Source organism: Trifolium pratense, linkage group LG2 (genome assembly GCF_020283565.1).
Source record: "Trifolium pratense cultivar HEN17-A07 linkage group LG2, ARS_RC_1.1, whole genome shotgun sequence".
Taxonomy (NCBI): domain Eukaryota; kingdom Viridiplantae; phylum Streptophyta; class Magnoliopsida; order Fabales; family Fabaceae; genus Trifolium; species Trifolium pratense.
This window is the reverse complement of record NC_060060.1, coordinates 31,724,135-31,750,932: the sequence shown is the minus strand read 5'-3', so window position 1 is coordinate 31,750,932 and position 26,798 is coordinate 31,724,135. Positions and strand designations below refer to the sequence as shown.

The 26,798-nt window shown below is 33.3% G+C and overlaps 5 protein-coding genes across 5 annotated transcripts; 4 read left to right on the top strand and 1 right to left on the bottom strand.

Moving 5' to 3' along the window:
- Positions 1–1,692: 1,692 nt before the first annotated feature.
- Positions 1,693–6,961, top strand: LOC123910450 (cell division control protein 48 homolog C-like). Its single transcript, XM_045961550.1, has 10 exons — positions 1,693–2,832; positions 3,335–3,909; positions 4,145–4,297; positions 5,002–5,118; positions 5,235–5,339; positions 5,636–5,701; positions 5,805–5,869; positions 5,946–6,147; positions 6,256–6,387; positions 6,491–6,961. Exons 1-10 carry the CDS (start codon positions 1,809–1,811, stop codon positions 6,536–6,538), a joined length of 2,487 nt encoding a protein of 828 aa, XP_045817506.1. The 5' UTR covers positions 1,693–1,808; the 3' UTR covers positions 6,539–6,961.
- A 1,788-nt stretch (positions 6,962–8,749) lies between these two features.
- On the top strand, positions 8,750–10,211 carry LOC123910449 (3-ketoacyl-CoA synthase 7-like). The gene has a single exon (XM_045961549.1). It carries the CDS (start codon positions 8,760–8,762, stop codon positions 10,122–10,124), a length of 1,365 nt encoding a protein of 454 aa, XP_045817505.1. The 5' UTR covers positions 8,750–8,759; the 3' UTR covers positions 10,125–10,211.
- A 211-nt stretch (positions 10,212–10,422) lies between these two features.
- LOC123910447 (pentatricopeptide repeat-containing protein At1g10910, chloroplastic-like) lies at positions 10,423–15,372 on the bottom strand. Its single transcript, XM_045961548.1, has 10 exons — positions 15,103–15,372; positions 14,944–15,028; positions 14,039–14,302; positions 13,565–13,867; positions 13,370–13,474; positions 13,072–13,171; positions 11,961–12,280; positions 11,477–11,653; positions 11,265–11,393; positions 10,423–10,887 (listed from the first exon to the last, which is right to left on the bottom strand). Exons 1-10 carry the CDS (start codon positions 15,312–15,314, stop codon positions 10,672–10,674), a joined length of 1,911 nt encoding a protein of 636 aa, XP_045817504.1. The 5' UTR covers positions 15,315–15,372; the 3' UTR covers positions 10,423–10,671.
- Positions 15,373–18,896: 3,524 nt separating this feature from the next.
- Positions 18,897–21,196, top strand: LOC123910446 (RNA demethylase ALKBH9B-like). The gene is made up of 6 exons (XM_045961547.1): positions 18,897–19,067; positions 19,246–19,545; positions 19,974–20,059; positions 20,152–20,462; positions 20,583–20,654; positions 20,745–21,196. Exons 1-6 carry the CDS (start codon positions 18,950–18,952, stop codon positions 20,878–20,880), a joined length of 1,023 nt encoding a protein of 340 aa, XP_045817503.1. The 5' UTR covers positions 18,897–18,949; the 3' UTR covers positions 20,881–21,196.
- Positions 21,197–21,239: 43 nt separating this feature from the next.
- On the top strand, positions 21,240–21,864 carry LOC123904558. The gene is made up of 2 exons (XM_045954206.1): positions 21,240–21,464; positions 21,520–21,864. Exons 1-2 carry the CDS (start codon positions 21,240–21,242, stop codon positions 21,862–21,864), a joined length of 570 nt encoding a protein of 189 aa, XP_045810162.1.
- The last annotated feature ends 4,934 nt before the right edge of the window (positions 21,865–26,798 follow it).

The window sequence follows — 26,798 nt, the reverse complement described above, 5'->3', positions numbered from 1 at the left end:
GAGATTTTATTTATATTGTGATTATGATTGATAAAACTTAAAATTAAATTGTATGTTTGACAAGTATGCTTTATATATACATGAACCATTCGTTATTATGTTGGGCTTCGAGGGGGTGTATGACGAAAATTAATTAAAAATAGATTTTTATAATATATACTTCAAAGAAACAAAAGTTATTATTTAACTGGAAACGGGGGGCGCGCTAGAAATTTGGTGGGGTGCGCTAGAAGTTTGGAGAAGGGAAAAAAATTGGGGACGCGCTAGAAATCTAGGGGAGGAAAAAAAAATTGGGGCGCTCACAAGAAATCTAGAAAAAAAAAACTGGGGGTGCGCTAAGCAAATGGGGGGCGCGCAAGTAATGAGGTAGTATATGGGGGGCGCGCGAGTAATGGATTGCCTAATTTTGGGCTTGGACTGACTTTTGGTGTAGGAAGCAAGTTTATGCATGGTGCATAAGTTTGGGCTTATGCACCATAACCACACTCCTTTCACACATACTGATTGATTAGTGCCGAAACCCTAGTAATTATAAACACATTCACATAACGTAATAAAAAAAAAAAACAAAAACTCTCAAAGATATTGCCACAATCTCAGAAGAATTGACGATGTAATTTTTTTTTTTTGAATGATGAAGTAAGAATTTTGCTGTTGTAAAAGAAAAAGTAAATATTTTAGTGACGAATATAGATGAGAACTAAAACTGCCTTAATTAAAATTATTAAAGTTTATAAATGTAAAGAATTACCTTGAGATACAAAAAAAGAATAACTTGACATAAAAAAAAGTTAAACAAAACTTATTTACAACTTTAAATTAAGTTAAACAACTAAAACAATTCTAATTTCGTTTTGCATTTTTCCCTAAATTATAGAAGAGAGATGGAAGAGTTCTTAGCCTTTTTTTAGAAGAAACAAAAAGAAAGAAGAAACTTTGTTTATTTTTCTTGAGAAATTTGAATCTTTGTGGTGTTTGTCCGGTTAAAAAATAAAAGATTGAAAAGAACAAGTTTAATTATATTGTGTTTAATCACAGTCTCAACAAATATTATCAATTTTTAGTTGATCTAGTTTTTTTTTTTTTTTATAAATAAAATTAAATTATAAGGAGTATAAGGTGTACTCAACCCTTACAATTCGAAAATCGCCATTAGATGCTATCAAGGCAAGCTATGAGATTATTACACCAATTGACATAAGTATACATGGTATTAGTGTATTACACCCACCTCTACCTAAAAACCAAAACCATGAGATATAGATAATTTGATCCACAAGAGAACTCAAACTCGGCAAAGCTCCCCCAAATATGACGTTACGAAGACGCCAAATACACCACGTTGTAGCGAGCCAAATTAAATGACGAAACTTTGACCCTTTTTTACTTTTCACAAAAGCACCAACCAAGTTAAAGTGATGCAACTTTCCTTCAAAATTAAAGTGGGCTACCTGCATCCAACAACAAATTTTCCTCCATACTTGTTCCGAGAAGCGGCACTGGAAGAACACATTAGTGGTGATTGGCGACTTAGAGAGGACCACAATTCGATCTATCGCAAATGCGATCAAAATGAGTTGGAATCACAGATCCTCGAATCAGATTAGACTAAGTCAGATACTATGTAGCGAAAAACGGAAGAAAAAAAAACTGAAATATTTGATATAAAAAAAAAAACTGAAATATTCACCTAAATCCTTTATAGTTCACACAGATTAGTGCCTAAACCCTAGTAAATTATAAACACATTCACATAACGTAATTTAAAAAAAAAAACACACTCTCAAAACTCATAATTGTTTTTGTTTATGAGACTGAAGAAGCAGAAGAATATGGGGAGAAGAAACAACGGCGGTGGTGGTGGTGGCGGCGGAGGAGGAGGAAGGTCTCTGCAATTTGCTCTTCGCCGACGAGTTGAATCATGCAAATCAAAGTACACAACCCCCGAAGAAATCGTCGATCATCTTCGCTCCAATTACCCTGATTACCACCGAACTAAGGGCCAACAACTCCTTCGATTTGTTAACGATGCTCTTCAATTCTCCAATAATACTCCCTCACGGAAACCTAACCAGAAAAGCAATGCCGCCGCCGACGAAGATGACGACGATGATGATGAAGAAGAGTATCGAAATTCTTCTCGAAAGAGACGTAAGGATATTATTACCGATGAATGTGAAGCTCGATTGCAGAAAATTGAATCTCTTCATATCAAATCAAGGATGAGTAAGCAGATTCCATCATCTTCCTCCGAACCTGCTTCCAATAACAGTGAAGATGGTGAGGACGGTGCAGTTTCGACTTCAGAGGACGCGATTTATAGTGAGAAAGTTGAACCTGCTTTTGATTTGATGAAAGACATGCTGCGAAATTCATATACAGGGGCGAAAACGGTACCTGTGGTGGTGGCGGAGGAAAAGAATGTCGAATTGGATATGGGGAATTCAAGTAAAGCTACTATTACTGTTAATAGGAATGGCGGTGAACCACCGAAGTTGTATCGGACTACAAAGATACGATTGAAGGGTTTGGGTACGGGTTCTAATGTTGCCGGTGGTGGCGGTGTTGGTGTTGTTGAGATGAAAGGGAAGGAGGGTCCAATGTTTAAGGATTTGGGTGGGATGAAAGATATATTGGAAGAATTGATGATGGATATTGTGTCATTGTGCAATCCTCAATTGCCTAGACATTTGGGAGTGAAACCGGTGACTGGAATTTTGTTACATGGACCACCTGGTTGTGGAAAGACTAGACTTGCTCATGCTATAGCGAATGAAACCGGTCTTCCTTTTCATCATATTTCGGCTACGGAGGTTGTTTCTGGAGTCTCAGGTATTGCTCCAACCTTCCAACTTTGATTTGTGGTTAATTCAATTAGGATCAGTTTGGATTAGCTTTTAGTTTTTGCCGCTTTTGTTACTCTCAAGCTTAGTTTGCAATTTAAATAAATTTATGAATTATATGATTATTGGCTTATGAAAGTGCTAATAGACATAGATAAGTTAGATGATAGTTTCTGAATCAATTGGGCTATGTTATATGTGACTTTATGATTTAAGAAACTCTTAGTTATTACGAGATTGTTTTAATATTTATTTTTCGATAGTAATTGTGAATAAATTTATCCAAACTGATGCTTGGTCTTTAGGTCACTCTTAAGCTAAAGTATACTAAAATGTGTTCATTACCTTTGTTTAAGAATGGAGTTTCAAATTATTTAGCTGGCAACTGCTGAATGTTCTGCATTTTGCAAACCAGTGACTGGCAATGCTTCACTTATACTATTGGATGTATCAGAACTGTTTACATGAATAGTTGTTTCTTTCTTACTTAGGTGCATCCGAAGAATATATTAGGGAGCTTTTTGATAAAGCAAAAAGGACTGCTCCGTCAATTGTCTTTATTGATGAGATTGATGCAATTGCTTCGAAAAGAGAGAATTTACAGCGTGAAATGGAGAAACGAATTGTGACCCAGTTAATGACTTCCATGGATGAGCCGGAGAGTTCTGATGAACCTCGTGGCTATGTTCTTGTAATTGGAGCCACAAATAGGCCTGATTCTCTTGACCCTGCTCTTAGACGGCCTGGTAGGTTTGATCGTGAGTTTTTGGTTGGCGTTCCTGACGAATCTTCCAGGGAGGAGATCCTTTCCGTGCTTACTCGCAATCTTAAACTTGATGGTTCATTTGATCTGCGCAAAATAGCCAGGTCTACGCCAGGATTTGTTGGTGCTGATTTGGCAGCTCTGGCTAACAAAGCTGGTAATCTGGCAATGAAGAGGATAATTGATGAAAGGAAACGTGAATTATCTCAAGATCTCATGAGCGAGAATACAAAAGGCTGGTGGAGAGAACCTTGGTTGCCTGAAGAAATAAATAAGCTTGCTATCAAGATGTCTGATTTTGAGGTGCTTTAGATTTATTTACTTGTCATTATTATTCCCCTGTAGCCTTTTTCTAGATTTGTATTACTATCCTGTGTTTAGAAGGATATCTTATCCTGTACTTTTTATTCTCTCTAATAAAAATTATCTCTCTATACAAAGGATAAAAATGCTGTTATTATTCTTGTATTCTAGTCTTTGATTTTCCGTTAACATATACATGCATATATGACAATCATATTTATCTGGGAATTTACAGGAAGCAGCCAAAATGGTGCAACCTTCAGCAAGAAGAGAAGGGTTCTCTTCCATTCCTAATGTCAAATGGGAAGATGTTGGTGGGCTTGATATTTTAAGGCATGAGTTTGATCGCTACATTGTAAGGCGTATAAAATATCCTGAGTATTATGAGGTAATTTTTTAATACTAAGCAAACTGACTTTTATATCTTTGTGATTGTCTCCATTATGTAGCCAAATCATTCAGTTGAGCTTTTCTCTTTGTTATATAAAAAAGAAAGATATAGCTCTAAATAAAAAGGTATTGAATAAAATAAAGGGTGTGCATTGCATGTTTTGGATTTATGTAATTCCAAACCATAGGAACGATCCCAGACCACCAGGTGTAAGTTAAATATGAGAAAGAAATTCTGTTGGATCCAAGACTGTTGTAAGAGAGATGATTTGTTATGGTGAGGTAGCAGTAGTAGTAGTGTAAATAGGTTTTCGAGGAAGTGAGAGAACCGTGGTAGGGAATCCGTTTTGTGTTGTTGAGGATTATAGCTGAGGCTTGGGACTGGAAACACATTTTTCTTTCATCTAGGGGGTGATACTAGTCCTTTGGATGCCGGACCTTCCGGTCATCTCTGTCTTGATGTAAATAAGTAAACTGCGATCACTCAATTTCAGCAATAATAATCCTTGGCTGAGTTTTTGTTTATTTTCTACCAAAATTTCATTCACTTTTGGATATAATTGTTCTCAAGTGGTTTGGGAAAGGAATTGATGGAGGATCCTATATATTTTGTTTATTTTTGTCTTCACTATTTTCTGAAAATTATGGTAATTTGTATATCACAACTTCACTGATCTGTGTTATTGGATTTAACCATTTCAGGGAATTGGGATGAATCTTGAATCTGGATTCTTGCTTTATGGACCTCCGGGTTGTGGTAAAACACTGATTGCCAAGGCTGTTGCCAATGAGGCTGGAGCTAATTTCATTCATATCAAGGTCTGTCTAAATATTCCATACTTTTATCATTAATTTTGGTTTACAGAAAATGTTCTGCTGTTTTGAATGAAGCATTTTTTTTTTGGATATTTGAATTGTTTTCATTGAATTCTTAGGGACCTGAGCTTCTAAATAAATATGTTGGGGAAAGTGAGCTTGCAGTGCGGACATTGTTTAATCGTGCAAGGACTTGTGCACCATGTGTACTGTTTTTTGATGAGGTTTGTAGTTCTCTTTTCCTAAAAATGTTGGTTAACTCCCTATATTATATCAACACATAATCGTTTGATTTCAAACTTGTGAACTATAACTTCCTATGTTACTCTCTTCCGCATATGTAGCGATCATTGTGCATATTTGGAAAAACAATGTCTTAGTCTAATTTCTTACTCAGTTACTAATTTCTTTTGTCTATGAAGAAGGGCTTATATGAATACTCAACAAACCAAATTTGTTGTAAAATTGTTTGCAATGTAAGTTTCAAACATGTGTAAGATTTGACTTTTGCCATTTTCAGGTTGATGCTCTGACTACTGAACGCGGTAAAGAAGGTGGATGGGTTATTGAAAGACTATTGAACCAGGTCAAAAAAATTCTACTTTTTGGAACTAAATAAAAATGGTCACACTGACTTCTTACTCATTATAACAAGATGAATAAAACGAGACAATTATATGAAATTGCAGTTGCTTATCGAGTTAGATGGCGCTGAGCAGCGGAGAGGCGTTTTTGTGATTGGTGCAACAAATAGGTACCTTTGGTTCATGATCTCTAATTAGTTGTTTGACTTCCACATCTTGTTGTATTCACTTAGTCTCATTTTACAGGCCTGAGGTGATGGACCGCGCTCTCTTACGGCCTGGCAGGTTTGGTAAACTGCTTTATGTTCCTCTTCCAAGTCCAGACGACCGTGTTTTGATTTTGAAAGCTCTTGCAAGAAATAAACATATTGATTCTAGTGTGGATTTGAGTGCCATTGGAAGAATGGAAGCATGTGAAAACCTTAGTGGTGCTGATCTTGCAGAATTGGTATGTATCTACACTTTTTTTTTTTTTTGGATTTTTAGTATTATCTCTGCTCTATAAGAAAAAATGGAAAGTAAATTTCGGAATTTGCTGATTTTCTGGTGTATTCAGATGAACGAAGCAGTAATGGCTGCTCTTGATGAGAAGTTGGCCTCAATTGAGACAACTTGTGAATCATTGACCATTAGGACAAGTCATTTTGAAGTAGCACTAAGTAAAGTTTCTCCATCCGTGTCGGACAAGGTACGGTTAATTCTTGTAAATTTATTTTGCTTGTGAAATCTGATATCTTATGTTGGATAAATTAGTTGTAGAAATTTATATAAGTTTTTTCTTCTGAGAGCAGCAAAGGCAGTACTATGAGCGTTTGTCAAGAAGCCTTAAAGCGGCATGAGAGGCACGGGTAGCACGGCGATGCCTTGTTCTGTTTCTTTACAGTAGGTGATTATTATCTTGAGGAGAAGGTGAAGAAAACCATTTTTGTTGGAGTGTAGTGAAGTTAGGTTTTGTATTTGCGTGTTTATGATAAGTATGTTTTTTGTGTAATCAAGATTCATTCGGCAAAAATTTAGGTGATTATTATCCTGAGGAAAAGGTGAAGAAAGCCATTAACAACCAATGCATAAAAAAAAGGCGAAGAAAATAATTTTTGTGGAGTGTAGTGAAGTTTGTGCAACCAAGATTGAATTTTTGCCAAATGGCTGTAATATGGTTCACTTATTCCTTTCACGTAGTATGGGATTTGTTGCAAACAATGTACTAGAATATCAATAAGAAAAATGACATAAATTGCCTTTCTGCGTTTGCATTTGCATCATATTACTGTGTTTTTACCACTAAGAAAATCATGATAAAACAATGTGGTGTGTTATGGTGCTTTACTTTCATGTTCAAATACTAAGTTGTACTAATATGTTGCTGATCATAGCACTTAATTACTACATACAATTAATTACTCGGACAATGAAATAATTACTACATATGATTAATTATTCGAATATTTGATTTTTTTTGTTTACAATGAAGTTGAGAATCGAACCTATGACTTATAACATACTACCCAAATTTATCAACCAAACCTAGCACCTTTGAACAATGAAATAATTACTGGTACTACATGATTAATTAATCGGATAGTGAAATATTCCATGATGGATAAGTCATAAGTGAAGTGTTAATATTAGTGGTACATCAATTATTAGCGATTTTTTTCTTTTTCCCCATATTTCTCCCAAACCCCCAAATTTACAATTTTACCCTTAAACTTATTTAAGAAAACGTTTTCCTAAGTGCAATTTTTTTTTTTTTGCGTAAAGAAAAATAGTGTAACTTTATAATGGTTCTTATTTAATGACTCGCATTTCATGGGTGCTGGAAGAAATATGGGTGTGGGGGGAGTGGGGGGCTGGGCAAAGGAAAATTCATTATTAGCAGCATGGCACTGAGTACTCAACCAAATAAGTTAGAGATTATTAAAAAAAAAGAAAAAACACCAATGTATGTTCAAAAATTACGATTGCTCTCTACATCGTTGCATATTTTGAAAGTGTTGCAAGATATTTTCATTTTCAACATTATCAAATATATCAATCCCTATGTATGTGACCAATCGATTATTCAGAAAGTCATCCCTATATGGTTGCCCGTTTGATTCTTCAGAAAACTCATTGCTGAGAAACCCCTTTCTACTATTGTAGTTGCCACGAGCAAAAGTAATGCTAACTTTAGAAGTAAATACACCGTTGGATAAGCAATGTGTTTTTAGTTTCCGCCATCATTCCTGAAAGATCAATACTAATTCCATGTAAATTAGAAAATTGATCACTAGATCGAGCCAAATTAATCAATCTTTCCTTGTCAAATGCAAAAAAAATGAATCTTGTTGACATAAGCTTGCTACACAAATAAGCAATTCACTATTCACCTCTATGAATCTTATATTACGCTCTTGAAGTTTTTTGTCAATCACATGCTAAAATACCTCAAGTTAGGAGGGAGTATCCTTTACTAATGTTTTGAATATAATTTTAACTCCTCTAGACTTTATTTATTTTTAGTTGTTAGGATGTTGACCGTCCAATTAAGATTAGACGATTTAAAGTTAAAAGTTGGTAATTTTTATTTAAAAAGAAAAACTTTAAAAAGTTTTTATAGGATCCTTCAATTTCAATAAAACCATTATGTGACTGCATGCAATCAATGAATCACATATGTTCACTTCTTACCTCCTGACACTTCACTCCGTACTTCTTTATAATAAAACCAAATATTTGTTCATATGGTTATTTCACACAAACTTTGTGATATGATGGCCTATTAAAAACACAAACTTCGTGATTGGTTTGCATTTCCCAAAATAATGCATTTATTTGGGGGGATAAAAGGGAAACAACAAAAAATTGCAAGTGTTTTGATATACAAAAGCAATTCTTAATTTTTGGTTTACGAAATTTGGGTTACATAAAGGGGGGAATGACACAGTGCATGAGAAATGCATATAACAGTTGCATTTTAAAACTTCCTTCTACTTACACTAAAATAAGCTGGTTCTTTATATTTGAACTAAAATATATACCAAATCCAAACTTCAAATGGTTAAGTTAAAGCTTATCATCATGAAAGCTCTTTTGCACAATTACTCTTCTTTCTTAAACCTATTTGTCATATCCAAAGGTTCAATCACATTTACACAATCAATTGCAGCGATAGCATTAATTTTCATATTACTTTACATTTTTTTCAGATCCACTAGTGTCTACCTTATTGACTATGTTTGTTATTTACCTCCTGATAATTTGAGAATCCCTCATTCCCATTTCATAGAACACTTTCAATTGTGCAACTATGACAAAGAAATCATAGAATTTCATACCAAAGTATTGGAGAAATCCGGTATCGGAGCCGAGGCTTGCGGGCCAGAATCAATTCATCAGCTCCCTCCTGGTACTTCTATGAAGCATGCACAAGCCGAAACTGAGATGGTTCTTTTCACAATCGTCAACGATCTTCTTACGAAACACAATGTGCATCCTAAGAGCATTGACATCCTTGTATCAAATTGTAGCCTTTTCTGTCCCACACCATGCATTACCTCAACCATCATTAATAAGTTTGGATTTCGAAGTAACGTAAAGAGTTTCAGCCTAAGTGGAATGGGTTGCAGTGCTGGATTGCTTTCAGTAAGCTTGGTCAAAGATCTTCTAAAAGTTCACAAAAATTCACTGGCTTTAGTTCTAAGCATGGAGGCTGTAGCTCCCAATGGTTATACCGGCAATACAAAATCCAAGCTTATTGCGAATGCATTGTTTCGAATGGGAGGAGCAGCAATTTTACTATCCAACAAAAATCAAGACAGGGGAATAGCCAAATACAAGCTTCAACATCTTGTGCGAACACATTTGGGATCAAAGGACAGGGCATATCAGTCTGTTTATCAAGAACCTGATGAAAACAATATTGTAGGCGTTTCCCTCTCGCGGTCGTTGTTAAGTGTAGCTGCTTCAGCTTTGAGGATCAACATAAAAACCTTAGGGCCTCTTGTCTTGCCTTATTCCGAGCAACTGCAATATGTGTTGTCAATGCTTCGCAGTAAAATTTGGGCAGTGGAGAATAGGGAAATGTATGTGCCGAATTTCAAGAAGGCTTTTGAGCATTTTTGTATTCATGCAGGTGGTAAGACAGTAATAGACGGTATAGTGGAAAATCTGAAGCTGCATAGGGAAGATGGAGAGGCTTCAAGGATGGCATTATATAGATTTGGTAATACTTCATCTTCATCTCTGTGGTATGAACTGAGCTATTTAGAGGCAAAAGGGAGAGTAAAGAAAGGACATAAGGTTTGGCAAATTGGGTTTGGAAGTGGATTCAAGTGCAACAGTGCAGTGTGGAAGTGCCTTTCTGATATTGATCCAAATGTAAGGAGTGTGTGGTCGGATAGAATCCATTTATATCCAGTTGAGATACCTGTGTTTGACTGTTGAAGTTATTGTATAGGTTCAAGAAGTATTGAAGGGACCAACAAAGATGAAAATTGGGCACTTAATGACTTATTCATTTTCTTATTTATACCTTATTGTCTTGCCGGTATAATCAGCATTTTCCTATAAGTTACTTTTTCTGTCTACCATAATAAACAGCAGGAATATGTTGATCATCCCTTATATCCTTCATTTAGTCTATTTAATATTTATCATTGTCAGTGTAGTACTAACCACATACAGTTCAATTTCAACATAAGCATTTGAAGTGGGGTTTCAATTTGCAAACCAAGACAGGTTATTGACCAGAGCTCAAAAAAGTAAATGATTTATTTGACATGATACATTTACATCTGTTTATATACATCCATTAGAATTTAGGTGTACAACTACAGGGGTTATCTACCATAACATAAAAAAAAATAAGGGAAAAAATTAAGTGAGACAATCTATGGTTGCATGGTACTATAGATCTTGGGAACCAAAGAGGATCGAATTATCAGTACAAACCAAGGCTATATAATCAATTGCAAAATTTTGCGAGCTTTATCTAGTGAGATTTTTTAGCTTTTAACTTAACTGGTTGCTTGGACAAAACTTCAGCAATGAGCTGACGACCAAATAAGTGTGAATTCTTGAGGATTAGGTTCCTTGTTGATGGATCAACCACATAACCATGACCTGGCATCCATTGTAGCAAGTGTAGAAGCAAGTCTTTCTTTTCAGGCTGACCTAAATAGCGTGATACAGCCATCTCAAATAAATCCTGCATCCAGGGAGGATATAATTAATTTTGGAGTGAACAGTTAAAACTTGAAACAATATAAAACTCTAATCCTAGCTACAATCTTCTGAAAATGTTTCAACTTGGACCCAGCTGACCACTAAATCAGTTGCTCTAATTTGAACATTTTTATTCAAATTAATATTTTTTTTAATTCAAATTGAATCCATTTAATGAATATTAGCAAAAGGAATTTCAAACTATAATAAAAAAATTAAGTTTAATTGCAGTGACAAGATATTTAGTTGTAGTTGTTAGTGTGGATGTGGTTATTTTTAAAAAGAAAAAGAAAATTAAGCCATGAACTAATTGTAGTACTAATAACGGTATTCAAATTGCAATACTAGCAAGATTATTACCTGACCAATCTTGAAGCCACAACTATGGAGTGTCTTCATAACATCATTGATCAAGTTGATGTTACCTGACTTCATAAATGCACTTGCGAACTTTTTTGTGGTGGGACCAGAAATAAATATTGCATTATCCTGATTAGGATAAGATTCATCAGACGAACTACAATGCTACAAGAAAGAAACAAATTATTCACTCCTAAAACCTGCGGGAATACCTTGAATACTACATATGCATCTTTCAAAAGCTTTCCTGCTAGGAGAATGTGCAGAATCTTTTCATGAAGTGCCTTGCATATTGTTCTCTTGCTATATTTCAAAATATTGTAAACAGAAAATGCCTCTGAATAAGCACTTTCCTGACCAAGGTGGTATATTAAAGAAGAACAGAGCTCCTATTAATAGAGGAACATATTAGAAATTTTATTTGGTCTCTAAGTCTAAACCGACAATAGATGGAAAAACAATCACAGAAACCTTCATTGAGATAAGGAAAATAAAATAACGATGAACATCAAATAACATTCAGCAGGAAATATAGTTGTAGAAAGCACAAACATACACCAAGGATCAATATTGTGAAAATACTGGACAAGGATGCAAACAGATGTTGGCAAATATTACAAGTCATAAAACAATTAAAACGAAGTATTACAGTCAGATTTCATACAAACACATCAATATGTTAATAAAATAGTGTACCTCCGCTGGTTGATAGCCTTTACTGTTCATGTCCTCCATGGTTCGATAAGCTAATAAATACATGTTTTTCTTACAGAAGTATTTTATTAGAATATTGAAGGTATTGTAATCAGGACTGATTGCTAACTCATCCATCTTTCTTAGTATTTCCATCACACTTTCCATTTCACCTACTCTGCAGAAAGCACAGAGCATTGAATTCATTATAACCACGTCATATTTGTTGAAAGTAGTTTGAAAATCATTGGCCAACTGCATTGCCTCCTGAAAAAGCTTTTCTCGGCAAAATGTGGATATCATGATACTGTGAGCATAGCCATCTGCATGAGGGAATTAAAATTTTAAATTATTACCACGTTAAAGATCCCAATCTTGGAGGGTTGCTAGAACTGATGCTTTAATAATAAAAAAATTAATAATAATAGAAAACTCAGTTAAAAGTTACTATGATATGATATATCTAGGGTCATGCTAAGAGGTAAATTTTGTACTGAAAAGAACATTTTTTATATTTTGAAAAGATGGATTACACAAGTTTCAAGACCATTTTACTATATTAGGCTCCTTAACTAGTGCCCCTGGGGCTCTAGTTAGCATTTTCCGTATATCTATTATTAGCTCCAAGAATAGAGATTCCAGCAGAAATTCAAACAGTGGAACAAATATAGAAACAGAAGGAAAACATGTGAACATATTTGCAGAACTCTTATTGATCTCCATTACATATGAAGCTATTAAAGACAACTCTTCTAAAAGCTTAAGCTGATAAGTGGATGCCTAATAATGCCCATATGTAAGCTTTAGATGTTACATAAAGACCCACCAGCCGTATTATATACTAATATACCTAATGGAGAAAATAGATTTGATAAAAAATACTAGAAAACCAATTAAAGGATTCGAGTCTTTCAAGTCCATCATAGCGAAAAATATAAATAGATAACCTGAAACAAATATATATGGCAGATGAAAATTAATACTTTGTTATAATTTGGTCACTTCAAATAGATAGACTAGTCAAATAATCCCTTCAGAATAAGTAAAAGTTTATGTAGATTTCTAGGCACATGGTGCTTTGTTTCATTGAAGGAAACTCTAAACGAAAACTTACCAAACTTGACATTCTTTTTCATCATTTCATCAAAAACTACTTTGGCTTCATGCGTTTGTCTTGCCTTAGCTAGGCCATCCATCAATAAACAGTATGACATCTGCATACACATCCAAACTAGTGAAACAAGACATTAAAAAAGAGAAAAACATTGAAAAGGTTAAAAGGATGTATATTTTATGATATTAGTTTAAATTTAGGCATCAAAATAGTATGGATAATGCTATGAAATGATTTAATAACATTTCAGATACAGAAAAAACAACCTTTTGTTGTTCAATTCAGATGTTACTATTACCTCATCTTCAGCATAACCCAAAGATTCCAGTTTGGTTAGTAATTCTCTTGACTTCTCAAACAAACCTCCTCTAACATACACTTTCAGCAAGGTTGTCAAAATTACCTGCAATTATATATATAAAACCACATGTATTATATACTACTTGTCACAAATTTTCGTCTTAAATTTTGTAAAAAGACAAGGAAAACAAACCTTGTTTGGTACTAACCCTTCAGATTCCATATCTTGAATCAACGCATCAGCTTTTTTGACGTTTCTACTTGCTGAATAAGCATTTAGCAAAGAACTGTAGTGATAAACATTTGGAGAATGACCTTCACTCTTCATCTGGTTAAAATAGTTTTCTGCTTCTTCCCATTTACCATTAGAAGCACACACTGCCATTATTGCCCCATAAATTACATCGTCCTTTCGCATTCTATTGTCTTGCAATTCCTGAATTAGCTCCAGTGCCTTAGGATATCCATCTTTTACTTTAACGCAACCTGCAATAAGCTGGGTATGAGAACAAAAATATTAGGCAATAAAGAATTGAATCATAAAATCAGCACGGTATATTTTTAGTTGTGCATACCAAACAATAAAAAGTCAATTTTTAGATAAGAAATAAAAAGCAGGCAGAGAATATTAAAGAAACACAAAACAATGGAGGAAAGAATTACATACAGTACTATAGGTAACAAGATCCGGAACTAGACCATCTTGTTTCATCTGCTGAAAGAGTTTAATGGCGGTATCAAACTTGCCTTTCTTGATTAGACAACTGAGAACAGAATTACATACATAGACATTGTCCTTCACCGATTCATCTTGAATGTTGTTATACAGTTTTAGCATCGTGGAAGCATCGAGTTTATTGGCCATGAACTTTATATAATGGGAATAAGAATATACATCAAGCTTCTTGTTCTCTTGCATCCATAAAAAAAGCTGCAGCAAATGCAATAGTCATGGTAAATGAGTTTCGTACGAATGCATGAATGATGTAGGGCTAATGACATTAACACTTGTGAGATTGTTTGGAAGAGCTTATGCAAACAGTTTATGTCATTGTCATATGCATAAGCGCCTCAAGATAGCTTATTAAAAGAGCTAACAGAAATAGCTTATGCAAACAGTTTATGTCATTGTCATATGCATAAGCGCTCCAAAATAGCTTATTAAAAGAGCTAACAGAAATAGCTTATATGAAAACAATTTAACTTGGCGTGTCTGGATTAGCTTATTTGAGCTTATCTACTACTGGCATTAGCATTTGTGATCCTGCTCAGTGGGAGAACTTATGGAAACAGCTCATGGCATGTTCATAAGCTGTTTTCAACTTATTTTTTCTAAACTCTACAAGATAACCTATGAAAACAGCTTATAGCGTATACGAAAACAATTTAACTTTATTTTATCTTTTGTCATTTAGAAATAGCTAATACATAAGCACTTATCATAATAAGTGTCTATGCTATAAGCTACATATTGAGCTCTATATATCCAAATCTATTGTTACAAAAATAGCTTATACATAAACATATATAAGTGCTTATCCAAACAAAGCCTTAGTAAGAATCAGCAATTACCTGAGAGATATGGTTAAATTTGTTTGAATTACCAAAGTGGTGCAAAGTAGCATTGAGGTCTTTCACTGACAACTTATCTCCTACTCTGTTAATAAGCAATTAATTAAAAATTGTGAAGTGAAGATTGAATAAGATGAAAAGAAGAATAAAAAATAGTACCTTGTAAGAGTAGAAATCAAGTTCAAGTTGGAAGCATGTTGAAGTTGAAGTTTGGGTGATTTTGTTGTTGCGGTTTTAGAATTAGCGAATTTAATAGATTTTGTAGATAAGCGCGTTTGAGAAGAAGAAGAAGACGAAGCTGAAAATGATGATGAATGGCATCGAAACGCCATACTAAATGCAACTGCTGATGATGATATTGATATCTCCATTTTTCTTTCATTCACAGTGCTAATTGCTAAAGCTTCGTTGATAATATACTGAAAATGAATTATTAATTTTAATATTAATATTTAATATTATTTATAGAAGAATATTAATTAATCTATTTATTTTGATTGGGCTTCCTCAACAATATATTTTACTAGATACACCACCCTTTTCTAAGGAAGGAGGATTGATTTTTTTTTTTTTTTTTTAAGTAGCATAGTGTTTAGAATTATATCAGCTGAATAAGTGGAACAAGGTTTGATGCACGTTGTTGGGTTTTTCTAAAGATTTAGATTATTAAAAGGATTCATGTGTTTACCTCTTGAAGCGTCAAGGAGATGTCGAAAAAAATTCTATTTATCACGAGCAAAGTGTAGCGATCTACTCATCCACACGAACATAATTTCTCTAATGATCGGTGCTAGCCAAATCGAGTGGAGCTTCAAGAAAAATAGAATTTTGAATTTTAGGACTAACTTTTACGTTAGAAATTCAACACATAGTCCCAACTAGCCGAGCTAAGATCATAAAGTGATAAAACAACGAATTGAATTTCTATCCCACTGTTTAATGTCATCCGGACAAAAAAATAATAATTTAATTCTTCAAAATACATATTGCTTGAGAATTTTGGGTGGAATGAGTAGTAGCTCAACTGGTTAAAACTATGTGTTGAATGAGGAGGAGGTTCAGGGTCAGTCCTAGCAAAGGAAGAAAAAACTAACATAACTTTGTAATACTAACAACTAACATTGCTTATAAAAAAACATATTGATTGAGAATTGTTACTATTCATGCACAAAAAACATTGGATACAACATGTGAGCTATTTTATGGAACTGATTAGATCGTAAAAAATAAAATGGAACAGTTCAGGAGAGCTCCAAAAATATTATAAAATGAGCATATTTTTGGTCATCAAGGCACATTAAGTTGTCATCCATCGTCTCTCATTTGTTCTCTAGCACAATTATGTTCGTTATGTCCCTGAACTTAATTTATGATTTAGTTTTTTATCTTCTTTTTTACATGTCATTTTAGGCATAAATCTGTAATTTTCTTTATTTGTGTGCTCCAAATCATAAATATATGTTATGCTCAAAAAAGACGTGTGGAAAGACTATAAGTCCAAATGGATTTGTTGGTGATCCGTTCAACATTTGTGGAGTGGGAATAACGGTTGTGTTATGGGGTGGAGTCTTATGAAAAGAAGTAAGAGAGTTACTCATTTATGTTTGTCAAATTAAAATTATTCATATTTTTTAGGGGATTTGGATCCTCTCATGTTTTTTCTCTTCGGTCCCCTCTCTCCTATTCATTTTATGTGTCTTTATCTCTCATCATTTTCTTCTCTTTCATCATCATTTCTTTATTCTTAATTTTTTTCCTCACACTCACAAAATAAAAACTGCACTCTTACCGCAAATGAGGGGATCCAAATCCTTTTTTGGGATGTTAATAGATGTACAAACTAATATAGGCTGTATATAATGCGAAGGAGGTATAAAGATGTTATATTTTGAGTGTCTGAAAAATTATAGGGGTGTTACTTTTCTAGATGAATAGTTGTTTAGCTTACAATCTTATTAGTGGAATGAATAATGATATTACTAATACTCATTCTTTGTTTGATCAGGTTTGGCAATGGCAAGGACCAACTCGAGTTCGCACAATTCTTTGAAAGCTGGTTCATGGATCCTTACTTACTAATGCAGTGAGAGCTCATCAGCAGATGACAAAAAATGACTTGTGCCCTAGGTATCAATCTCAACCTGAAACCATCATGCATATGCTTCGAGATTGTGAAGATGTTCAACAATATTGGAATCAATTCATCACTGAAGACTGTTGGGCTAAATTCTTTAGCCTTGGAGCTAGTAACACCGATTGACCTAGTTTTTTTGGTGTGTCAGTTTGGGCTCTTTGGAAAGATCGTAACAACCTAGTTTTTACTAGAGAGACTGAACTTGGGAACCACCTTACTTCCAAGGTGGTTAATATGGCTTATCAAATCGAGAAAGAGATAAAATGTCCTCTTGCATCTCGGGATGAGAATATATATATCTAAGGGCAATATTCATTGGATAAGACCTCCTGCTGGTTTTGTTAAAATAAACACTGATGACTCTTACAAAAATGGAAATTCAGGTTGTGGCGGCCTCATTAGAGATCATCGTGGTCATTTTGTGAAGAGTTTTTTTTGCGTAATCTCGGAACAGGAAATGCCTTGCTTGCCGAGTTATGTGGTATTTTATTCGGTTGTCAAATGGCTAGAGATATGCGTTTGACACATGTTATCTTAGAAATTGATTCAACTCATGTCGTCAATATGATCAACAATCGGTTTACTTCCATCTTTTATCTCCAACGTCTTTTCCACGAGGTTATCTCTCTTATCCACCTTCTAGGTTGGACCATCCATGTCAATCATATTCACCATGAGGCAAATTGTGCTGATGCTCTTGCGTTTAAAGGCCATGATGTTGGTTTCACTCATGTTATGCTAGATTCAATTCCTGATTATATTAGTACTCTTCTTGATAAAGACTTAAGGGGAATCTGTTCCTCTATAATCGCGCCTTAGTTTTTTTTCCCTTTATTTATATAAAAAAAATATATTAATAGTTGTTTATGTTTCATGCGCTTTATGCCCATCTGAATACCAAAAATAAATAAGAATAAACCTAAAAAAAAAATTCGTTGATCCAATAAATTATTGATTGTACTCACAAACTAGTTTGTTATGATAAAATGTGTGAGAATAATCACTAAATTATTAGTGGTAAAATGTTTGAACTTTGTTCCTGCATGTTCCTAGTAGTTACCATATTTAAGATTAACTAATGTACCAAAGACTAACTATATACTCTCCCTCCGTTTCTTTTTATTTGTCGTTTTAGAAAGAAAAAAAATTAAAAAAGTGTATTTTTGCATCTTATCTTTTTATTATACCCTTATTTGAATTTACCAATAATTTTTTTATTGTTTTTGCACACACACTCTCTTTCCAATAAATTTAATATATTATGTACAAAAAAGATTAATATGTTATGTACCAAAAAAACCTTTAGTTTTCCAATATATATTAAATCTTTTACGGTTTTAACAACTACTCCTAAATATTTGGAATTTACTTGAAGTTATAATAGACAACGTATAACCTTAAATTATCAAAACAACAAGTAATTTGTAATAAAATTATTTTTCTAAAACGATAAATAAAAAGAAGGAGTATATTTTGATCTCTTTCAAAAAAACTATATATATTTTGACATTTTTTTTGTTATGTGAATGAGAACATATAAAGATTTTTTGAAAAAATAAATAAATAAATATTTGTTACTTGATGGATTAAAAAAAAAAATTGTTACTTGATTGGTAAATACCCAACCGACTTTACTATCTTTTCAAAAAAAAAAAAAGATTTGCTTAGCTGGATCTTACTCCGTATTTACCGCGAGACAGCAACGAAACAATCCATTAGATATTAAATCTTTTCCATTAGATACTAAATCTTTTCCGTTAGATATTATTGACAACAACAAAGCTATAAATACTAATCATCCTCGTTATTATCTAAAAACATTACAATAAAATTTTGTGAATCAATTGAGGTGAAATTATCTTTTCCAAAAGAATGGAACTTCTCAGTTCATTGAAGAAAGAAGAGATTTTAGAGGTGCTTTCTCACGGTGGCTTATGTCACTGCTGTCAAACTCTGGTTCATGATCGAATCATCGGAACCCTTCATAAAAGTAACACTCTTTTCCTCTGTTTTCCTCTGTTTTTCATTATACGTCTCTTTCTGCAATTTTGTTTTTTAATTACCATAACAATTATCAATTCAAGTTTTCTCTTTTTTATCTTTTGTTAATTGGGTATTTTTAGTACTAATGCTGAATTAAATGTAACATTTTTATCTTTTCAATACAGGAAAGCGAGGTGAGAATTTGTATCAAGACTTGGAAGATATCAGAAGGAAGAGTCGCAGACACAATTTTGATTCTTCACATAAGGAATTATCTGATTTGGAGGAACCAAAAGAGCTTATAAGATATTCAGAAGTTCACTGCAAAAAAGACTTCACCTACATTGAAAGGATAAATGGGAGAGCCATAAACTTGTTACAGGGTCTTGAACTTCACACTGGTGTTTTCAATGTTATGGACCAGAATGAGATTGTTGATTATATATACCGATTGCAACGGCTAGGACAAGAAGGAAGACTTAGAGGTATTTACAAAGCTTCTTATTTTCTCTGTTTACTCTTTAATTCAGTTACTATTTCTTTGAGCTATTTTTAAACTTTAGCATATGTTTTTCATTATTTCATATATGTACACATGTTTGTTTGTTGCACCTTTTTGTTATGCTGTTTGTTGATATGATTCTCAAACCAGAACTAAAACCAAAATTAGTACACTTTTTTAGGATACAAAATTGTGGAATTAAGTGTGTGTTTTGATTTGTTTTTATAATGTGAATACACTTCCATATATGCAGAAACTGAGATGAGATTCAATATAAGCCCAAAATAAACTACAGTTCAATTTTTAATAACTTTAGATATGCACTAGAAAGAATCTATCTAGGAATGTTCTGCACAATAATTGATACTATTATGTGTGATTCTTACATTTATTGGCTTGTCTTGATCACAGATAGAACATATTCAAAACCAAGAAAGTGGATGCGAGGTAAAGGACGCGAAACCATACAGTTCGGCTGTTGTTATAATTATGCGGTGGTAAGTATTAAGCAAGGTGCATCTTAGGTTTTCATTTCATTTCTAACTAGTAGATACCATTTTACCTAATTTATATTTTTAAAATGTTTCAGGACAAGAATGGTAACCCTCCAGGGATAAGTAGAACTGAAGAAGTCGACCCATTACCACGCCTGTTCAAGCAAATGATAAAGAGGATGGTTCGATGGAATATAATTCCTCCGACATGTATTCCCGATAGCTGCATTGTCAACATATACAATGTAGGCGATTGCATTCCGCCCCACATCGACCATCACGATTTTGTCCGCCCGTTTTATTCAGTATCATTCTTGAGCGAAGCCGAAATCTTGTTTGGTTCAAATTTAAAAGCTATCCGTCCTGGAGAGTTTTCAGGTCCCGCATCCATTTCCTTACCTACAGGGTAAGTTTCTTATGTTCCCTAACTTCTCACGAATAAATTTTGGATCATATGACCTTTAATTTTTATTGCCAATGTATTTATTGTTTAGAAACTTATACTGTACTTATTTTGATCATGCAGGTCAGTGTTTGTTTTGAAAGGCAATGGAGCAGATATTGCTAAACATTGTGTTCCATCTGTGTCATCAAAAAGGTACTTTAAATACCACAAATTCATATACACTTAAAAATCCTTTCTTGTTTTAATGTATGGTTTTTATTTAACATTTGTCTTTTGTTGCAGGATTTCTATTACCTTCAGAAAGATGGATGAAAGAAAGTTGCCCTATAATTTTTCACCTGATCCTGAGCTGGTGGGAATCAAGCCACTTATCAATTCACCTCCAATCAAAACCAGAAAGGAATTCAGAAACACATGACAAAGTATAGATTGCTTAATGTTAGCTAGTTAACCAATTGTATTAGTTAGTTAGTTAACTTGCATTACAAGCAAGTAAGTTAGCTTTTGGTTAATTAGATGAGTTAGTTAGGAGTTTGTTAGAAGCTAGCTCATCTATATATATAGCTCATAACACTTCTACACTTGCTTAATTCAATCAATCAATACAAATCCTTCTTTTATCTCTTTGTTATTATCTTCAAGCTTGAGCTCATTATCTCCAACAATGGAGTTTTATCTTACATTTTTGTTGTTATCTGTCACATACTTTGGTATGGTATCAGAGCGTCTCAATTGAGAGCCCTGCTGCGCCATACTTCTCACCTGGAAGCTGTGATAATGCAGAATAAGCTGCGTTTTATGGATGGTTCTTGTCCTAAGCCAGATCAATTTGATCCCACCTATGAACCATGGATTTGTCTCAACAATTTGGTCTTATTTTGGTTGATGAATTCCATTATCCCTACTATCTCTCAAAGCCTCATGTATACTGACAATGCGTCTCAAGCATGGGATGATCTGAAGGCACGATCGGGTACGAGTTTCTTCTTTACAAAGGGAAACGTATGCTCTTCGTCAAGATACTTGTTCTGTCACTGAATTCTTTAGCAAATTGAAGGGTTTATGGGAGGAATTAGAGTTGTATCGCCTTGTCCCTGATTGTATGTGTGATGCCCAGCAAAATGCCAAGAAGTTTAAAGAAGAAGACTTGGTTCTCTCATTTCTCACTGGCTTGAATGATCACTATGCTATGGTAAGACCACAGATTCTTTTAATGGAACCTTTTCCTCAATTGAATGCTGCTTTTGGATTAGAAGTTCAGCATGAGAGTCTCAATGATTTGGATAATATGGAGGATCAATCTGATAACATTTCTGCTTCCATCAATTTTGCACGCAAACCTTATGGCAAGAATCATGCTTCATCCAAAACTGACAAAATGTGTACATATTGTGGATTTTAGATAGTGGAGCCACAGATCATATAAGTGCCTCATTAAGTTTGTTCACCACATATAGAAAAGTTAAAGCTATTCCTGTAAAATTACCTAATGGTAAACAGTTCTCACTTCTCACTGATATAGTAGGATATATCAGCATTACTACTGAGCTTATTTTGAAAAATGTCTTATATATGCCACATTTTAGCTTCAACCTCATATCTGCCTCAAGATTTGGACTGTATTTTTGCCTTCACTGATAACCTGTGCATAATCCTACTCCCCTTGGACATAAGTCTATTAAAGGAAACTCTAAATGAAAACTTACCAGACCTGACATTCTTTTTCATCATTTCATAAATAACTACTTTGGCTTCATGCCTTTGTCTTGACTTAGCTAGCTAGGCCATCCATCAACACACAGTATGGCTAAACATTGTGTATTGCTAAACAAACATTGTGGTATCTGAAAGGTTACTTAAAAAATTTGTGGTATTGCTAAACATTGTGTTCCATCAGTATCATCAAAAAGGTACTTTTAAATACCACAAATTTATAAAAACGTTAAATATATAAATTTGTAGTATTAAATATATAATCAAATTTCTTTTTCTTTTTTGCGTCAAAAAAAAAAATCTTTTATAGATTGATTCAATTTTACTTTCACAACTCTTTACTCTACCAAAAGTAATTGAACCCAATCCAATCTTGATAGTGACTCGCAACTCTTTAACGCTAATCTTCTTTTTAACTCTATCCTTTTACTAGAAAATATCTTTTTGATAGAATATTTTTTTTATTTGAAAGAGAGAGAGAGAGAGGGAACTACCAATTGTGAGGTAGCATGGCCAGAGTACTTCTCTTTTACGGTAATAATAATAAGGCTTGCCTTATGCAATGCAACACTATTTTCTCTTTTTTTTTTTTTTTTTACTAATCAACATATGAAACCATTGTACCACAATATTGTTGCAAGAAACATAGTTGCGCATGTGAAATGGTGAATGTTACTCTTGTTAGAAATAATATAAAACTATTGATTTAATTTTATCATAATATTTTAAGTTTTTGGGATAATCGGTTACTTGACATGGTATCATACTATCAGAGTTACTATGACTAAGTGGTCTAGAGTTCGATCTCCACTCCCCTCATTTTCTAATTAAAAAAGTGAATTTAAGCATATGATAAGTGAACATATGTATTATCTACATTTCAAGCCCAAGTGGGCTCTTGCGTGAGGGGGCAATGTGACTCAATAATCTATATGAGCTTTAATTGAGACAAACTTTATTTTTACCACAGATAAAGTGTTTCTTTTGCTTTTATTCTTGTGCTATAATTATGCGCTATCAAATTGTAAGCAATTAGTCCACAAGTCTTATCTCAACGGGTAGAAATATTGAAATTGTTAGGTTAGACGTGATGATCGAGATTTGAATCCCACTTTCTACACTTTATGTGTGTGAGTTTGCAATAGTTTTTTTAGCAAAAGAACCCATTTTTCTGATCTTGGAGCTATCTTAGGTGACTGTAGAACTATTTTAGCTTCTATTCTTGTGAACTCCCATGTTAAGTTCATCAGGAGATAAGCAAATGAAGTTGTTCATAGACTTGTCGGGGCGGCTACATCGTTAGCTAGTTTCCAGAATTGTATGAATTGAAAAAGTTGGTTTGCATCCTTGAAGATCCACTAAATGCACGCACCATTCACTTCCAAAATTTGTTCTGGATTTATTGTCTTCTTGTGCACATGAGAAATGGCTTGGAAATGAATAAGTGTGTCTTTGGTTTCAATTCTATCCACTTTAGAATTCATTCTACCGTCAAAATGAAAAAAGAAAAAGAAATTGTGTTTGGCTATTCTCCAAAATCAATTCTAGGGTAGTAGAATCAATTTCAGTTGAAGCCACAACTCCTAACTTCTATGGTGGGGAGAATCAATTCTAGATTTATGACATACAAACTTCTCGATTAGTATTTCTATAAGGAAGCAAAAATAGAAATTATTAAATGTTAATTTGTGCATTTTAACTTTTGAAGCATTAAATTTCTTGTATCATTAAATATTAAGTTTCTATATTAAGATATTTTAACATGTGTCCTTGGGGCACATATTAACAAGACCCTTTCTTTAAATGCCCTCAATCAATTCTGAATTATTGTATCCAAACATAAATCAATTCTATCAAACTCAATTTTGTAAAAATCAATTCACTCAAACTCAATTCTGTCAAAATCAATTTTGTCCATCGCAGAACCAAAAACATAAACAATTCAAGAACAAGAATACACAATTGTCACGTGGGTTTGTATGCCTCTATTTGGAATATTCACGGATAGGCGTGGTCTACTACTATTTTAAGACTTTTCTTTTAACAAATTAAAATAAATAAATACAGTTTCATAATTTATAATTTCAATTAATCAATGAACATATAAATAAATAAATTAATTAATCAATAAACATAAATCAACACTTGAAGGTCATGACATAGCATTTCAAATGCAAAGCAAGTTGCAACATTCACTTCCAAAAAAAAAAAAACACTTGGTCTTTTCCATCACTTTTTCCTCCCAAAGGCATGCACTTCCTTGCTTCCATCTAAAGCTGCATTCAAAAAGGAATAAAGAGTACAATATCTCAACTCAAGGTGATAGACTGATGTACTTGATGAATCATGGCTTGGACTTGAAAGAACTCACTTTTGATTTCTTTGACTCTTGTTTTGGTTATATGTTGTATTTGCAACCAATAAAAAATTAGTATATACTTTGTTTTTATAGGAAAAAATATAAAATGTATACATTTAGGCTAAGTTTTAGGGATTGGATCCATAGTACACTTTTTAGTCATAGTCAATATTTGAGAAATTGAGATCACTAGCTAACAAAAGAAAAAAGAGACAACAAGAAAGCAAAAAAGAACTGCAATAGCCGCCACACCTATTTCAGATCAAAAGAAAAACATATTGAAAGGAAAATGTTTGGATATTTTCTCTTCTCACCCTCCTCCAAATTTCTCTTTTCATACAGAAAATTTCGAAAAACGTTTTTTAAAATTTTCTGCACGTTTTGTGCCGATAAGAAAAATTTGAAGGTGGGAAGAAAAACCATCAAATATTTGTGTTAACCGTCTTGTGCATCTTATAAATGTGTGGAACTACAACAAGACAAAAAATAATGATGAACAATCGTGATTTTTCAAAAACTAATAATCTCGTGCATTGTTAACAAATTTATTTCTTCAAATACATTGTGATTTCAAACTAACATGCATTTACAAAAAATTATGAATGAATTAATAGAAGCATGTCAACAAGAAGAACAAGCTTGAAGAGAGAGAACGATTATATGAAAAAAAAAAAAACTAGGCAAACTATTTTCATAGACCGAAATTTAGCAAGAAAAAAAGAAAGTTAGGAATCTGAAACCCTAAAGATGCTACATAGATAGATCAGACATCTATTCTGACAAGATGCATAAATTCAAAGTCCTATAACTTTACATTAGTTAGAAAAAGCTAGTAGTAATAACAATCACACTCACTTCTTTAAAAAAACACAATCACTAACTAATCATAACCCAAGAAAAACAATTATTTACCTGGATTTTGGAGCCTATTTAGTCCAAAAAAAAAATTGTAATATGTTCTCTTGGGAAAATCAGTAACATAATTTGTCTAAAATACTATAAATAAAGTACAAAATTATTTTTCAATACAAAATTTCTACACTTGCAGGATCCTTAGTTATTTTTTTTTTTAAAAAAAATCCAATAATATTAAAACTCTCATTCCCGAGCACAAGGCGTACTTGGAATCGTAGAGATGTTGAAACTTGAAAGAGATGGTGCATAATATATGCAACTAGCACAATATAAAGAAGATGATAAACTACATAAAGTCATCAAAAATCAAGTCTCACCATCATATGACTTTATCATGGAAAGAGATCTTGAGAGATCAAGTTGACGGGAATGAAGCCTGGTCCGAGATCACATCTTCAAAATCAAAAACCTTACTTTGAACCTCTCTTAGTTTCAAAGACAAAAGAAATTGAGTTAGTTAGTTACCTCGAGCCAAACAACATTCCCATCAACCATAATCTCCCTTTTGCAACCACCATAGCCACAAGCCCACAATAATATGTTTGCATACTATACCTAAAACAATTTAATCAAACCATATAGTATATGATTCTCATATGAAAGATGAAATAGAGAAGCATGTAATAATGTGTAGGCAAATGTAAGTATAACCCATATTTATATATACTCATAAAATCTAACCTAACCTTGTTAATGAGACTTTGATCACGCTGATTCTTAGCACGTGTCATCAACGCTCTTCTTAAATCAACGGTCATTTTTTATTCATTACAAGTACTACTTTGGCATCTTTTGTCAATATTCTCTGTGAATACGGCCAACTTAATTAGGACGTAAATCGTGGAATTTAATACTATCATTCATTCATATTTAATCACTGCCTTATTTAGGATTACTACATGATATTCCTCGATCTTTGCCATTAAAATTTTTAGTGGCAGAATATATCTTTTTTAATTTCTTTTCAAAGAAAAGTACTATACTATATACTTACTTTGCATCGTTTCAAAAGCTCATTTATCTTAAAAGATTCTCAAGACAAAATATTGCTATTATTTAATAAAAATTATTTCTAACCAATTTGGCTTTATATAAGCTTTTTCATTTTTCAAGTTAACTACTACGGCAATAAATTTTTATATAATATTCCTTCCGATTCTAAATATAAGAGAAAATTCACTTTTTAGATTCATTGACAATCTAATGTATTTAGTCTATATTATAAGCTAAATACATTAAATTATTAATAAATCTAAAACTTGATTGACTCTTATATTTAGAACCGGAGGAAGTACTTAGTAACTAGAAAGCACCGACACCTCTATGATTAGACGTGTCGCGGTGTCTGA

What these genes read in the sequence shown, in the direction of transcription:
- LOC123910450 (XM_045961550.1), top strand. Translation starts at nt 1,809, where the DNA reads ATGAGACTGAAGAAGCAGAAGAATATGGGGAGAAGAAACAACGGCGGT. An exon ending in GGTTGTTTCTGGAGTCTCAG is followed by an intron (nt 2,833 to 3,334) that starts GTATTGCTCCAA and finishes TTTCTTACTTAG; the next exon opens with GTGCATCCGAAGAATATATT. An exon ending in TTGAAAGACTATTGAACCAG is followed by an intron (nt 5,702 to 5,804) that starts GTCAAAAAAATT and finishes ATGAAATTGCAG; the next exon opens with TTGCTTATCGAGTTAGATGG.
- LOC123910449 (XM_045961549.1), top strand. Translation starts at nt 8,760, where the DNA reads ATGAAAGCTCTTTTGCACAATTACTCTTCTTTCTTAAACCTATTTGTC.
- LOC123910447 (XM_045961548.1), bottom strand. Translation starts at nt 15,314, where the DNA reads ATGGAGATATCAATATCATCATCAGCAGTTGCATTTAGTATGGCGTTT. An exon ending in AAGGGTTAGTACCAAACAAG is followed by an intron (nt 13,475 to 13,564) that starts GTTTGTTTTCCT and finishes ATATAATTGCAG; the next exon opens with GTAATTTTGACAACCTTGCT. An exon ending in ATGCATATGTAGTATTCAAG is followed by an intron (nt 11,394 to 11,476) that starts GTATTCCCGCAG and finishes TATCCTAATCAG; the next exon opens with GATAATGCAATATTTATTTC.
- LOC123910446 (XM_045961547.1), top strand. Translation starts at nt 18,950, where the DNA reads ATGGAACTTCTCAGTTCATTGAAGAAAGAAGAGATTTTAGAGGTGCTT. An exon ending in GTTGTTATAATTATGCGGTG is followed by an intron (nt 20,060 to 20,151) that starts GTAAGTATTAAG and finishes AAAATGTTTCAG; the next exon opens with GACAAGAATGGTAACCCTCC. An exon ending in CCATCTGTGTCATCAAAAAG is followed by an intron (nt 20,655 to 20,744) that starts GTACTTTAAATA and finishes CTTTTGTTGCAG; the next exon opens with GATTTCTATTACCTTCAGAA.
- LOC123904558 (XM_045954206.1), top strand. Translation starts at nt 21,240, where the DNA reads ATGCAGAATAAGCTGCGTTTTATGGATGGTTCTTGTCCTAAGCCAGAT. An exon ending in TCTTCTTTACAAAGGGAAAC is followed by an intron (nt 21,465 to 21,519) that starts GTATGCTCTTCG and finishes AGCAAATTGAAG; the next exon opens with GGTTTATGGGAGGAATTAGA.